We start from the raw sequence: 15,925 nt of genomic DNA, 5'->3' as shown, positions 1-15,925 counted from the left end.
ACTCCTCCGTGTGCTGTTTGCTCTAATGGAGCAGAGTTCTCTAAATCATTTCTTACCTCTGAATCGTATGTTTGGGCTTAAAGCTCCCCCTCCCCTCTTCCACACTTTCTTTCATCTTTTTTTTACTAGATTATGCCTCATAAAATCAGACCACTGGATCCTTTCAAATACAGACAAGTACTTAGGGCAGAGAGAGATGGCTGCCCCTCCGCTTCCTTCCTTCTTCCCTCGCAAAAGCAAGACCTTCTCAAAAAGTAGAGGGACTCCCTGGTAAGGGGCCCCTCGGAGGAAAGAAAGGGCCAAATTAAGAACTGATGGAGAAACCCTCACCATCCTTTCGGAGTTGGGAACTTTTTTGTAGAAGGTTTTCTCTGTGTCTCCAATCCATATCACGGAGGGCTGGAGCTGCTGGGCCACCTGCAAGAGAAGGGAGACCCTTGGTTGCAAGTACATTTCCCTCTTGGGCACAGACTTGAGCCCCAGCCAACACCAAGACTTGGTGGCTCCCTATGACAGCTCTCGCCGGTGGCAGGGCCTCACAGGGGTCCATGCCATGCGCCACTGTACCCTCCTTCCCAGCAGGATGGGGGCACCACTGCGGCCTCCTCCCACTTTATGGGGCAGGACACACTCAAGGTCTGCACCTTCTGTTCTAGGACCCTGAGCACCTCCACTTGGTTTGGTTTGAAATAAACCAATAGTTTTCTGCTGCCAACGAACAGGGAATTGGGCCACGAGTTTTAATTACAGCCTCCTTGCTGCTCTCGGGTTTATTCAAGTTTGCTCATCGTGAGAAAAACCATTTCAGCACAAGGGCCCCCATGATGCCATTTGTTCGTCTCCCTGTAGCTGTGCCTTTGTGGCCCAGGTTTCGCCTAGAAAGTGCCTCTGAGCCCCTCCAGGGCGGGCAGGGCTCCGCAGCCGCGCTGGGACTTACCTTGGGCCCGAGAATAATTGCCACACGCCTAACAATCTCTTCAAAGCGCCCCCATGAGAGCGAAGTGCGGGCATTTTTGCAACAATTTGTGCTCTGTGCGAAACTGTGACAGATAAAAGCCGTCTCCAGCCACAGCGAATACAGTGTTATGTACTCCTATTTTTATATTTCTTAAAACATCATTAAGGCAGCGGGTGTGATTTTTAAACCAAGACAGGCATTTAATAAATGATGGAAAAAATCACTAGGAATGCTGTGGCCGTGTCTGTTCCTCCAGCTTTATGTACCAAGTGAAGCTGATTATGCATGTTCAAAGACAAAGTGGATTTAACTCCATCCTGGTGCCAGTCCGACACCTGGGCTGGCTGCATTCACAGCCCACGCATGCTGGGATGTTCACAGAGGAAATGGTACTAGCCAACCACTGTTTGGTAGGCATTATTTTTTAGACCCAGAGCCACAGAGTTTAAGAATTCAGAATCGCAAGTTTGAATCCCACTACCGAGGTGGCGCGGGGTGGTGTGACAGTAACAGTGAGCGCCAGCAGATAGCGAGCAGCCGTGTGCCAGGCCTGAGTGTCACACGCACGGTCAGGACCACGAGGACTTCACCTGCAATAACTCCTTCACCCTCACTGCTGCTGTATGATGCAGGCACCATTATTATCATCCTTGTTCACAGATGGGGAAACCGAGGCTCAAAGACCTTAAGTGACCTGTCCAAGGTCACACAGCTAGAAAGTGGCAGAAGCAGGCTGCAAGGCCAGGCTGATGGCTGTCAAGTCTGTGCTGGAAGCATGGCCACATCCACGGGTTCCCTCATTTACTGAAGCCAGACACTTGGGTATCCACTCTTGCCTCATCAACCAACATCTCGCAATCCCAAAGTCTATCCATTCCACCTCCTAATCTCCTTCAACTCCATCAGTTCGTCCATTCTCTCCTCTCCTTACTTTAAGTCCCTCAACTTCTTTCCAATGTGGTCTGGCCACTGCTGTCAGAGGGATCTAGCTAAAGTGTCAAGGGGGCAGCCTCCAAGGAATCATTGTTCCACTAAAAGCTATTTTGAGTTTAAGTCAATATGATCCAGCTATTCCACTACTGGGTATTTATCCAAAGAACATGAAATCAATAATTCAAAAAGAGTTATGCACCCCTACGTTCATCGCAGTATTATTCACAATAGCCAAGACGTGGAAGCAACCCAAGTGCCCATTGACTGATGAATGGATAAAGAAGATGTGGTATATATATACACAATGGAATACTACTCAGCCATAAAAAAGACGAAATTGTGCCATTTGGGACAACATGGATGGACCTTGAGAGTATTATGCTAAGTGAAATAAGCCAAAGACAAACACCGTATGATTTCACTCATATGTGGAAGATAAACAAACACACAGACAAAGAGAACAGATTAGTGGTTACTAGAGGAGGAGGGGCTCGGGGGAGGGCGAAAAGAGTAAAGGGGCACATATGTGTGGTGACAGATAAAAACTAGACTCTTGGTGATGAACACAATGCAGTCTATACAGAAGCACATATAATGATGTACATGTGAAATTTACACAACGTTATAAGCCAATATGACCTCAATAAAATAACTAAAAAAAAGCTTCTTTACTTCCAGTCCCCCATAAAAATAAGAAAATGAGATACTGTACGTAAAAGGTTTTCAGCTTCATAGAAAAAAGACATTTTCTTTATAATAACAAAGGCAAAATCTTATTCTTTTCAGTCCCTCTTAAAAAATCTTAGTTTTAGAACTGAAAGCAATGGAAAACAATTCTCACAGAAACAATTGTCTCTTGTCTCAGGCTACATCGTGCTCTTGCCAATGCCACAGACCTCGCCTCTCCCACGTCCATTTGGCAAGCAGAGGATTTTCCACAGTTTTTATTTGTGTGCCTCTATTCTCTTTATCCGGTTTTTCTTAATGGGAATCGCAGATGTGGGTACCAAGGATTTCAGTGGTACTTTTTCTCTTTCTGCTTTTAACAAAGTCAGCTACCTAGACGGACTTGAAATGTAGGAATCTTCTTAGCTCTGGATCCTTTTGAGCCCAACAGTCTTATTTCCAGCACCTGACTTGAAGTTGTTTTGAAAACCTGGTCACTCCACCCCATTGAACGTGAAAGTTAACCATTGTTCCCTGAACTTGATGCTCTTTCAGGGTGGGTGGGGGAATTCCACACTTCCTGTATTTTTAACACGCACCTGTGGAGGAATTCCTTTCCCAGGACCCGTCACCTGCTTTGGGGCCCACAGGGCTGTGTGGAGGACTCTGGTGGTGACGTGGTTTGGATGGGCTCAATTGTGATCAAATGAAACAGAGAACATTTCCCAAGCAAGTTCTTTCATGGTAACAATACAAGGAACGTTCATTTGCAAAGTGCCTTGGTGTCCACGACACCACTTCTACCCTCATTCGCCACGTGCCACACACTGTGCCAAGCACGTCCCACACCTCCTCCCGTTGTATACATGCGCTCACGGAGGCAGAGAGAGGGGCAAGTAATGCACCCCTCCAATAGTGGGGAAGTGTTGGACCTGGAATCAGACCTGGGTCTGCCTGACATCCCAGGCCTGTGCTGTTAACCAGGCAGCACGCAGCCGCGTTGGGTGGTAGACAAGATACTGATTTCAAAGCATCTTGTTACTCTTGACCCGTATCCTCCACTATCACCTTTCATTCCAGCAGGAAGAACTCTAAAACCGTCACTGTCTTATCCTCCTGATTGTGAATCGCTGATTTTCCTGACCTTCCTCAGTTGCCAGCTGGTCAGAGGACACCTGGTGACCGTGCTCAGTTCTGGGCAGAGAAGCGAGGCACGGAAAACTGGGCATTCAGGGGAAACCTCCCACCAGGAAGGATCGAAGGAACTGAGGCTCTTTTCCTTGGAGAAAGAAGACTCAAGGGGGTAATTAGCTGTTTTCAAATAGTTGAAAGGCTGTCGTGGGGAAGAAAGACTGGTTGTATTATTTCTGGCCCAGCATGTAGAAGGAGAGCCGTTCTCTCACTTCTTCATTCACAGAGTGTTTACAGAGGAGTTTTGATGTGCCAGGCACTGTGCTAGGTGCTGAGGTCCCTGCACTCAAGGAGCCCCCCAATAGAAGGGGAGGGCAGACGTGAGGCTTTGAGGTTGGCCTGGGGCTGCAGCCAACGATGGCAGAGGAGCCATGGGAATGGATGGAGGGATTCCCAAGCACGGGGGAGAGTGGATGAGGGCAGACGAGGGCTGGGGGGTGGGGACCACAGGGTGAAGATGTTGGAGGAGGAGGGTTGGGGCTGAGAAGGAAGAGTAGAAGGGGGCACAGAAGATAGAGCTGGCCCCAGAGCCCAGAGAAGTCAGAGGTGCAGCAAGGGAGCGGGCAGTGGTGGCCAATGCTGGCCCGAGGGTCTGGCAACCAGGATGTCATTGGTGGTCTTGGCAGGGCGTGGAAGGGACAGAAGCCAGGTGACAGGGAGCTGAGATGTGAGTGGGACAGAGAAAGAGACAGGGAGAGTTCTTTCAGAAAGATGGGCAGCACAGAGCTTGGAGATAGCATGGGATGGGAAGGGAAGGCGGGAGTGGATGACCTTGGAGACAAGACGGCTCATCCTCCTTGCCCCTGGACCTTCTGGCACAGGCAGTGTGCTGGTGAGACAAGGGGCATTTGCAGATGCACCAGGGCTGAGCTCTGAAAACACACCTCCTGGAAATTCGGTCCGTTCTTATTGTTATTGCAAATTCATTAGTAAAGATTTCAGAATACATATCCAGAGTGACACAAACAACACTCTTTGCCCCCGCATCGAGAATTTGCTATCTTTGCAGACTCTTTCCGACATCTGTATTTGCAAAATTGAGATTGCTCCACATCCACTGCTTTATATTCTTGTTCCCTTAATATGAAATTTATTTCTCCAACATCATTTTAACATGCTGTCTCATAATTTATTGATCTAGCCCTGTGTTTCTGAACATTTGGATGGTTTCTGCCTTCTTACTAAACCAAACTGTGCTAAGATGAGCACTTTGTGATGCCAGCATCACGAGAAGCTTCGAGGTTGGAGGGCTGTGTGTTCTTCATGTTTTTACGCGTGTTGTCAGCCTGCCCTCCGGGAGGTTCTCAGTTCACACTCCCTCCAGCCATAATAAGTGGATCTGATTTCCACACTCTTCTCAACAAGTATTAGCAATAAAAAACTCTTTGCCAACTTGTTAATGAAAAACGGTATCCTTTGCTCTTTTAATTTTCATTTAGCAATGAAAAGCCTTCATTTAAATTACCCACAGACAGTTGGAGGTCATGGGCAATTAAATGTAATTAATTCATAATTGAACTTTTCAGAAGTTACATAGGATAGTTTACTGTAGCTGCCAGTAGAGGGCTCTTCAGTCCTATCAAATATCACTACAGGTTTTCAGTTTTGTGTCAATTCTGGAAGAAAGATGAATTTCCACCCACATATGCCTTTTCAGATTCTGGGACGCTCTATTAAACAATTAAAGACATTTCCCTCCGTGTGAGTTTTATGGATTTGATCTTTTGTTTCCTCCAAAGAGTTGCTGTCAAACATTCACTATCAGAATTAGATTCTCTTGGGTTAGGATATAGTGGTTCAACAATGAAAACCTGTTTGTATTTGGCACACTTGAGCTACTAATAAGATCTGCCCAAGTGACTATTGGAAACTTTGGAAGTTCTTTTTCAAAGAGTCGTATTTTGCTTGCCATAGAGAACCCTAGGAAAAAAATCAGCTACTTTTTTCAGTGGTTGTGTCTCAGTTTACCAAACTGAAAACGACCATTCATCCACCCACGCATCCATCCATCCATCCACCCACTCACCCACCCATCCATCCATCCACCCATCTATCCATCCATCCATCCATTCCACACATATCTGGTGAGCATCTGTGATGTGTCAGGCTCCATGGGAGGAGGCAGGGGACATCTGGGAACTGAGAGACATGGTCCCTGCCTGCAGAGTGTGTAGCTTCCTGTGTCTGAATGGGAGTTGCTGGGTACAGTCATCAGGCAGCCACCAGCAAGGTGCTGCTGTGCTGGGGAGGACCTGGCGAGGACTGGGTTACTGGAGAGTGGGGCTCACTTTCCTGGACTGTAGTCACTTGGATTCTGTTTGAATACGTAATATGTGAAGACATTTTGTTCTGTATTTCCACTATTTTAAAATGCTATTTTAAACTTCTACGTCCTTGCATTACCTTTTATGAGACTGTGGAAGTTACTTCAAGTCCTCACTGGGTATTAGCTGGGATAAACTGTAAATGATAATCAAAAAAAGAGCAGAGGTGTACTAAGAGTCAGGAGCCCAGCTTGGCTGACCTTGTACGGGAAGGAAGGTAAACTGAGGCAGAGGACAGGACCAGGAGGGAGCGGGGACGCAGGCACTGTGGATAGACTGTGACAGTTGATGCTCTAGTAACAGGAACACGTTGATGTTTTTGCTGGTTATCAGGCTGTATTCAAGGGAAGGTGTCTGGATGGTGACAGGCGTCAGGCTCGCGAGTCATCTGGACTTTCCTCTGAAACCCCTTTCTCCTCCCCAGCCCACTCTCAACTACACTAGGGCCAATGCATTCACGCCAGACTGTACCGACTCTGTGCCCACTTTGAGAAGCACAGGGGTTAATGCCTGTGTGCAAGGCCATACTCAACTTCCCATGGCACATTTTAGCCACATTTAAGGCATCTCCTGCTCTAAGTGTTTCCAAATTGGTTAAAAATTCTTTAATGCCTGTGGCATTGATCCTGGTCCCAGCTCGTCCCCATTACCCCACCACAGAGCAAGATCAGATGCCCACTGTATTTATGAGGATTTACAGCCTGCAGAACTTTCTTACAGACGTTACTGGGAGACAACGGCCAGGGCAGCTGCAGTCTGGTGCCCTCCCTCCTCGCAGGGCGCACCCTCGCCTCAGGGGCTGTGTGGGAATAATCGGGCTCCTGCTCAATTATTCTCTGAACATAAAGCTGCTCTAAAATATAAAGCTGCTCTAAAATATAAAGTCTATGTAAAAAAAAAGTTTTTGATGCCTATGTGCACTCCCTTTCTCAACCTGAAACTGTCTCCAGGACACAGTGGAAGGAGACCTGGCTTTCAGACAGCAGACCCATTCAAGACTTACGACCACCAGCCCCTCCCTTCCTTTACCTACACACTTGATGCTGCACCAAAGGGCTAAATCCTGTTTCTCTCTCTTCTCCCCTCCCTTCCCCTCTCCTCTTATCTCCTCTTATCTCTCTCTCACTTGAGCAGCTGTTTTTTTGGGTCAAGTGTAGGTCTTTGCTTCATCCTTTTTGTAAAGGTGGGACTAACATATTTATTACATTTATTACAAATCTGTGTGTTTAAAGCAAAAACGACCCACCAATAGCAACAATGTCTTTGTTTGGGTTATTAACCAGGAGTAGAAGTCTCCCCATCGCCTGACTCCTGGATCAGCTGTTGACAACAGCACATCTGGGCAGGATCCTTTGGCCTGCTGCCAGAGGCTGTTGGCTGTGAGCCCAACGAGGGGCTCCTGGTGGGTGGCGTGAGGCACCAGCAGCATCGCAACTTCCTTCTGTCCAGGCTCACAGGCCAGTGTGGGCCATGTGGCCTAGACTGGACACTGGCTAGGTGGCCTCCGTAGCCCTGCTCTCCTAGGCTTCCCTCCGATTGTAGCCCTCAGTGGCCAGATCACGTGCAAAGGAAGAAAGAGAGGACGCAAGGACCACAGGGAGGAGAGAACATCTCTCCCAAGCCCCGGAGCACAGGGTGAGGAGTCCTCTGCTCTGGCCTGCTTCCTGGGCTCTGCTGGTCCCCCTGACCTTCTCATGAGAGGCCTGGAGAGTGTCAGGGAAGAGGGAAGTCGGGAAAAAGAGGAATTCTGGGGGAGTGAGCCAACAGGATGCAACAGCTTCCAGTTCCTTCACCTTCTCATGCTGGAATGTCCCCTGCTGACACTTTGGCCCAGGAACAGCCTTGTCCTTGGGTCACCATGAAGGCACAGCTCTCACAAGGCCAGGCATGACAGAGCCTCCACTTCCCCAGAGGCCAGCTGGGGGCCATGTGACGGCTTTGGAGTCAGGCTTAAATCCAGACGCCAGCCCCCTAGTTCTTTTGCCTTTTTGCTCATATTAAGTGCTCTAAGCCTCAGTGTTTGTCTGTAAAATGGGGACATTAATTCCTGCCTCATCAGGCATTGGTGCAATCAAAAGCGACAGCGTGTATAAAACTCCTCAGCACGTGCCCGACTCCTGGCCAGACAATGAGAGTCCTTCCTACTCCTCATCCCCCCATTTACCATTATAAACCCGAGGAGCCTGCTGTCTTGCCTTAATAACTTCTTTTGTCAACGAAACATGTATTAAATATTAATCATTTACACATTTTCTTAATTGTTAGATATATGTTCCTTGCAAAATGGATGTCTATTCTTTTCCACATATAGCTTTAGTAGAAGAGAGAATTTTAAATAAGTTATTTACTTGTACAGTAAACACATTTCTTAAAGGAACCCCCACAAGTTGTTAATCTATTAGAATTATTGTGTATAAAATAAAGGAACCCTCCAAAAATAATGATAACAAAATGGATTTGAATTTGTGCTTGTGAAGCAAATCAGAGGCTTGCGTCCCCAGTGTGTTTCCAGTGTGCAGGGTGTCATGGGCAAAGCAAATGCCGCTGGCCAGAAGTGAGATTATGAACAGTTTCCTCTTTGTTGCATTATTTACTCTCTAAAGATGAATTCAGTAATAGGAATTCTTTATAAGAAGACGTGATGAGTAATCAGGCCCTTCTGTTATTTCACCTTCTCCAGCAAATGCCACAGATCTTGCTGCACTGAAGCCACGGCCCCCGTTCTACGGCTCACGTAACACAGGAACACACTACGGCTTCCTGCCATTGCTTTAGAGTACGGGCATAACTTCCTGCCTTCCTTTGGTTAATTAAAAGCAAATACCTCTTTGCAATGCAGATAGCTGCTCTGTAAGTCATGGGACGCAGGGGCCTCAGTGTGCACGATTTTTAATTGAATGGCTCCTACTCCTGCCACCTCTGGGTCTTTCATTAATCAGTTGTACACACAGTGAAGGTGAAGCTTAATGAGGTGTGTGTCAGGCACTCTGACACGGAGTGGCCTAGGTGGATAAATGTGCTGTTGCACATTTTGATAATTTGACATCCAGCATTTTGTGGTCCATGGATTGTCAGTTTGCAATGACTCTAATAAATGCAAAGATTGCTTATCTGATATCAAGATTAAACCTCTCAGCAGCAGGAACAAATAATTTCCTGAGAGTAAGAACATCATGATCACGGCATTGGCTCTGTCCTAGAGTGACACCAGGGGTGACTGAGCCATTTGGCAGGTGGGACAAGAGAGGCATAATTCGGCCCTACTTCAGTTAGAGGCTGAATAATGCAGTTATTAAACCTGGAGGCTCTGGATCCAGACTGTGCATTGCATTGCAACCCAGGAAAATTACTTAAATGCCTTGCACCTCAGTTTTCTCATCAGTAAAGTGGGGATAATGATAGTACCTATCTCATAAGGTTGTTGTGAGGACTGAATGAGTTAATACATAGAGAAGTGTAGAAAAGAGTCTCGCATATATAGATGCTTATGAAATTTTTATATTTATATGCCAATTTTTATATTTATATGCTTCTGTCTGTTACTTGACAATGTCAACAAAATTTGGTGTTTAGAATGAATGAATTTAGGTGTTCTTTTGGGCAAGAGGATGGGTTTCTTTTACTTTTCCTCTGAAGAACTTAGTGCTTAGAGGCTAAGCACAGAGGCCACAAATCAGGCTACCAGGCTTTAAATTCCAACTTGCCTTCAAATCCTTGGCTAACCTTGGAAGTGTGTGTGTATAAGGGAAGATTCCAAGAAGCTCGGTGGAAAGCAACAGCTGGAAAACTAAAAGAACTGAGCACATACCTTAGCTTCTGCCAAGTTAGAGAAGCTTGTAAACACCTCAGGCTTGCCACTGAAATTTCGAAGTAAAGACCATGTTCCAGGACTAAGGGATTTACCTTGGACTAAGGGCAAACTCAACATAGACCCACACTAACAAAATGGCAAAAAAAGCCTCCAACAGTTCAAGCTGATCAGTTAGTAATTTAACTGCCTGTTAGCACAAAGCCCAGCATTTTTCAGATTGTCAACAACATATTATCCACGTGTCTAATATACAATAAAAATTATTAATCATATGAAGAAACAGAAAAATGTGACACAGTCAAGGAAAAAGCAGCCAAATAGAAACATTAACCCAAAGATGACCCAGTATTGAAATTAGCAGATAAGGATTATAAAGTAACTATTAAGTTCAAGGACTTAAAGGAAAAGATAGTCATATTGAATGAACAGATGGAGAATTGCAGCAGAGAAATGAAACCCATAAAAATAAACAAATTTAAATTCTAGAACTGAAAAGCAAAATATCACAAGTACAAAAAAAGTCCATAAGATAGGTTTAATAGCAGATTGGAGATGGTAGCAAGGGTAGATAAACTTGAATACAGATTAATAGAAATTATCTAATGTGGAAACTAGAGAGAACAGAATCTCAGTGACTTGTGGAACAATATCAAGCAGTCAAATACATACATAATTGGAGCCTCAGAAGGAGAAGAGAGAGAATGGGGCAGAAAAAATATTTGAGGAAATAATGGCCAAAATTTCCCAAATTTGGTTTAAAACATATAGCTACGGATTCAATGAGCATAGTGAGCCACAAGCAGTTTAAGTACAAAGAACAAACAAAAACACCTAGACATATCACAGTTAAACTGACGAAAACCAGAATAAAAAGAAGATCTTATAACCATTCAGAGAATAATGACACACTACACACAGGAAACCAACAATTCAAATTTTTGATAACTTTTCATCAGAAATAATAGAGGTAAGAAGACAATGAAAACACATCTTTAAAGCATGGAAAGGAAAATATATCAGCCCAGAATTCTATATCCAGCAAAAATATCCTTCAAAAATGGAGGCAGTGTAAAGACATTAAAAATAAATAATACGAAAGCTAAGAAAATTTCTTGCCAGCAGACCTGGACTAAAAGAAACATGAAAGAAAAATTTTCAGCTGAAAGGGAAATGACATCAAGTGGAAAATTGCATCCAAAGAAAGAAATGAAGAATACTAAAAATGGTCACTTTGTGGATAAGTGTAAAATACTACATTTTTTCCCTCTTAATTTCTTTAAAAGACAAACAACTAATGCAAAAATAATAATACTCTAACGTGGTATTTAAAAACTTTCTAGATGTAAAATGTATGATAAAAGCATAAAGGGGGCCGGCCCCGTGGCTTAGCGGTTAAGTGCTTGCGCTCCGCTACAGGTGGCCTGGGTTCAGATCCCGGGCGCACACCGACGCACTGCTTCTCCGGCCATGCTGAGGCCGCGTCCCACATACAGCAACTAGAAGGATGTGCAACTATGACATACAACTACCTACTGGGGTTTTGGGGGAAAAGAAAAAAGGAGGAGGATTGGCAATAGATGTTAGCTCAGAGCCGGTCTTCCTCAGCAAAAAGAGGAGGATTAGCATGGATGTTAGCTCAGGGCTGATCTTTCTCACAAAAAAATAAATAAATAAAACTGTAAAAAAAAAAAGCATAAAGGACAAGGGATAATAAATGGATGATATTGTTGTAAAGTTCTCACATTTTATGTAAAATAGTGCAATATTAACTCTATGTAGACTGTGATAAGTTAAAAAAGACTATTGTAAACTGTAGAGCAATCACTAAAAATAAAACAGACAATAGAGAGATCCAAATAAAACACTAAAAAGTACTGAGTTAACCAAAAAGAAAGCAGGAAAGGAGAAATAGAAGAATAAAAAAGAAATGGAACATATGGAGAATAAACAGCAAAATGGTAGACCTAACTCAACTATATGAATAACTGCGTTTAATGTAAACAGAGCAAATGCTCCAATTAAACGGTATATGTTGTCGGATTGAATAAGAAAGCCAGACTCAACTATGTGCTATGCACATGAAATGCACTTTAACTGTAAAGACACAGAAAATAAAAGAGTATAAAGAAAGCTGTTGTGGCTCTATTAATATCAGACTAGGTAGACTTCAAGACCAGGAGTATTACTAGAGACAATAAGGGACATTCCATCATGATAAAATAACCACTTAGAAAGACATAACAATCCTGAACGTGGACGCAGCTCATAGCAGCACTTCAACATATGGGAGGCAAAGACCGACAGAATTGAAGGGAGAAATACAGAATTCCACAATCAATGGTTGGAGGTTTTAACACCCTCTTTCAGTAATTGAGAGGACAAATAAACAAGAACAACAAAAAAGGTAGAAAATGAAAAAGCACATCAGAGAATGAGAGAAAATATTTGCAATACCTGTGTCTGACAAAGAACTTGTATCCAGAATACACAAAGAACTCTTACAAATCACAAGACCAATAATCCAGTGAAAAGTAGGCAAATGGCTTGAACAGACATCTCAAAAAAGAAGTTATACCAGGACCAAAGCACATGAAAATGGAGATTCAGTTTTACACATTTTTCAAAGCTCATGAAAATATACCCTTAAGATCTGTCTATTTCACTATATATAAATTTGACCTTAATAAAAATAGTGCAGGAGGATAAAGAAGAGAAGGGCTAGGTTTGAATCCTGGCTCAGTCACTTGATCTTGGTGGCCTTGGGCAAGTTACTAACCTCCCAGAGCCCCAGTTTCTTTATCTGTAAATGGGGATAAGGATGGACTCTTCACTGGGCTGTTGTGAACACAAAGGTGGGAAACATCCAGTCCATGCGAGGAGCTCTTTAAATAGCTTAATGGTCTTTCTTTGTTCTCTACCTACCTTCCTCCTCTCCCTTCTCCCAGCTCTTCAAAATTTCTTTCCACGAATTCCTTCAGGACAAGCAAGAGAGAAAAGGAAAGGGGGGAATGTTCTAACTTGCTGCAGGGTTGGGACCATGTGGCTAAGGAAAGAAATCTCACTGCCATCACTTTCTCACTTATGGCTGTTAGGATGATATGGAAAAGGAATCATTCCTATGAGCAACTGTTTATTATTATCAACCAACTCCCATGCTTTAGAGCCCCCTAGAAAGTAGATGCAGAACCAACGTCTAGCCCCGCATATAGGATAGTCCTTGCTACGTGTATGTTTTGATATAGTAAAAGCTGGCTTATCTGGCATTCTAGCAACTAAAAGCGAATTGAACAGCAGAAGGATAACCTTGAGGTACTCAATCAAATAAAAACGAAATTCTGTGAAGTTTTAATATTAAATATAAATATTCTGTATCAAAATGCTTTAAAACTTGGTAATCCTCGTGTGTATATGTATGTATATATGCATATTGTGTCTCTATCTATCATCTATTTATCTATCTATCACCACCATCATCTATATCTGAGCTATATCAGAGAATCATTGCTTTTAGGGTTGACAGAGGACCTCAGTATCATTTGTTTTGACTCGCTCATTTTGTGATGATAAAATGGAGACCCAGGGAAGTGAAGAGCTTATCTAAGATCACAGAGCTGGGTAGTGTATGGATCTTTCAGGACACCACATCCTCTAGCCCTGTGATATAACTGAGCATCTACATTACCGTGGTTGGCTTAGCTTCCTGCAGGCTCCTCTTATTACTTGTGTGAGGAGCTGATGGACAGAAGGTACTATACCTTGGCAATTCATGCCACGTGAGAAAGAATACCCCCAAATGCAAATATCCGATGCCATTATTGAAGGGAGATGGGCTGAAAAAAGAAATTCTGGATTTAATTTTCAACGACACGTGCGAGCATTTCAGGGAGGGTCCCTGTGGCAGAAGAAGGCTGATCTGGATGGCACAGGAGGGTGTTTATGCAAAGAAAGAAGCTGTTTCTAATCGTTGGATGCTCAGCCAGATGCAATAAGTAAGTAATATACAGGGCACTGCAACAGGGAAGTTTAAGAAGGATGTGCATGTCAGCCCAAGGGAATTATCTGCAAGGGTCCGTGATAGCTGGTTTAAGGAAACTCATTGCAGGATTTGAAAATGTAATTTGAAAGACAGAGGAGAACTGGAAACCAAGAAATGTAATAAATACCTTGAAGACTACATGCAGCATCATTTGGAGGCCATTTTTGCCAGGGTATTTCCCAGCAATGTTAGTTGCGGATAAGTTAAAGAGGTTGGCTCCCGTTTCGGTGCAGATGGCGTGGACCAGCATTTTCTTCCCTACCCCCGACGGCCCGGCCAACAGCAGGGATTTCACCAAAGGAGCTTTCTCATGCACTGCTGCAGAACCTAAAAAAGACAGAGGCAAAGGCTCTAAAATTCTGCCAAGAAAATAAATGGTTCTTAGACTAGGATTCCTCAAGGCCATGACTCCACGGAGTGACCCCAGTTTCTGCAACAGTGATGAATGTGTTGAAAGCATTTCTAACCAGAGGCACCCCTTCTGTCTCTGCAACATCTCTAAAGTGTATGTCAGGGCTTGAGGGGAGCCATAGGGTCTCCCTGGGTATTCAATACATTGCTTCTCTCCTACCCCTCACCCTAGTATTTTCCCCAAACTCATAATTTTACAGAACATTCCTGCAATAACTTACCTCTGGCATTCGTGGGGAGGGGGAGGAGGTTTCTCTGCTTGTCAGCAGCAGCATTATACCCTTTGAAAGCTTGGGAAGAGGAATGTGGAGGTGCGTGGTAAGGTGGACTGAGAAGTGCTCATTAGTGATTCTTAGGAGGTAAAAGGAAAAACCAAGACCCAGGTGGCAGTAGCCTGGACTTTCTTCTGCCTGGGTGTCTAGCCTCTTGGTAGGGGAGGGGTCAACCTGACACTTGATAATAAAGGGGCTTGAATTATTATGCTGTCACTCAGAGGTCCATGCCTCCCGCTCTCAACCACATTGTCCATCTCCTTCTAGACCAGACTGGGACTCTGGCCAGAGTATCTTCCATTGTCCTGAACCCAAGTGGGCCACACGTTGGCACTGAGTAATTATAAAGTGAAAGGAATTAAATCCTTCAATGAGCTGTGATCAAAACATCTACTATCATGTTAGTTTGCTTTTGGTCAACAACTAGGCACTTTTTGATCAGCTGCAAATATATCAATATTATAATAATTATTGCATTTTTCTTTCTATTTTCTTGTGTGGTTCAGAAGATATAGGGAATTTACCTAATAATTAGAAACCATTTTTATGGTTACCTACCATACTCCACAGAAACAGGGAAAATAGTTTTGAGCAAGTTCTCTTTAAGATGAAATTAAATAGACGTGCTTTACTTGTGGTTAGTGAGGAATACGGTAATATAATATGATAAAGGAGATCCCGTTTTCCGTGACAGGAGAGAGATGCTGTTCATTGAGTCTTCCGTTCACCATCTGGGTATTGAAGCTGCTCAGTTCGTGGCCCTGCTGGGGGCCGTCGGGGATTCCAATGTGGAAAAGAGTCAGGATTGGGTGTAAAGAACCTATGGCCAGCAGGGGAGCTGAACCTGAGTGGATGTGACTAAAACGGGAGGCAAATAGTGTTAAGACCCGTGGGAGCCACAGAGAGCTCAGAGAAGAAACTAATTCCAGCTTGGGGGATGGGGTGGGAGGGTAGGGGTGGCTCAGGCCAGACTTCCAGGAGAGAATGGCATCTGATCTGGGCTCTGAAGAACTGGCAGAATTAGAACGCGTAGTGAAGGGGACATTTGAGAAGATTCCAAGGGAGCGGGGACACACTGACTGCAGGGCTGGAGCGGGAAGTCAGGTGGTACTGGGGGAGTGGCAGATAATGCTGATTGGAAGGTGGTTGGGGTTGCAGATTTGCTGAGGGTGCTGGCTGAGGCCAGGGGGCAGGGAGAGGTCCTGGGAGGGGTGGAGGGAGGACAGAACAGTGCTGAGGACAGAATCTGGGGAGGGGACAGCAGGAGGGAAAGGGACAAGGGCAGGGAAGACCCAGAACACATGTCATTTACCCCATGGAAGT

The 15,925-nt window shown here is 44.4% G+C and overlaps 1 protein-coding gene across 1 annotated transcript in view; it reads right to left on the bottom strand.

Annotated features, from left to right (window-relative positions):
- DRC11 (dynein regulatory complex subunit 11) overlaps positions 1-15,925 on the bottom strand; it is a 159,845-nt gene that overhangs the window by 22,127 nt on the left and 121,793 nt on the right. The window contains exons 15-16 of the mRNA XM_087424506.1: positions 14,047-14,246; positions 331-417 (exon numbers count right to left, since the gene is read on the bottom strand). Of these exons, the coding sequence (XP_087280632.1) occupies positions 331-417; positions 14,047-14,246 (287 nt within the window). The remainder of the gene's footprint in view (positions 1-330; positions 418-14,046; positions 14,247-15,925) is intronic.

The sequence above is a fragment of the Ceratotherium simum genome, chromosome 37 (assembly GCF_057802395.1).
Source record: "Ceratotherium simum simum isolate JZ-2026a chromosome 37, ASM5780239v1, whole genome shotgun sequence".
In the NCBI taxonomy this organism is placed as follows: Eukaryota; Metazoa; Chordata; class Mammalia; order Perissodactyla; family Rhinocerotidae; genus Ceratotherium; species Ceratotherium simum.
Note: the sequence above shows the minus strand (reverse complement) of the source record. Positions and strands in the feature narration are given on the sequence as shown.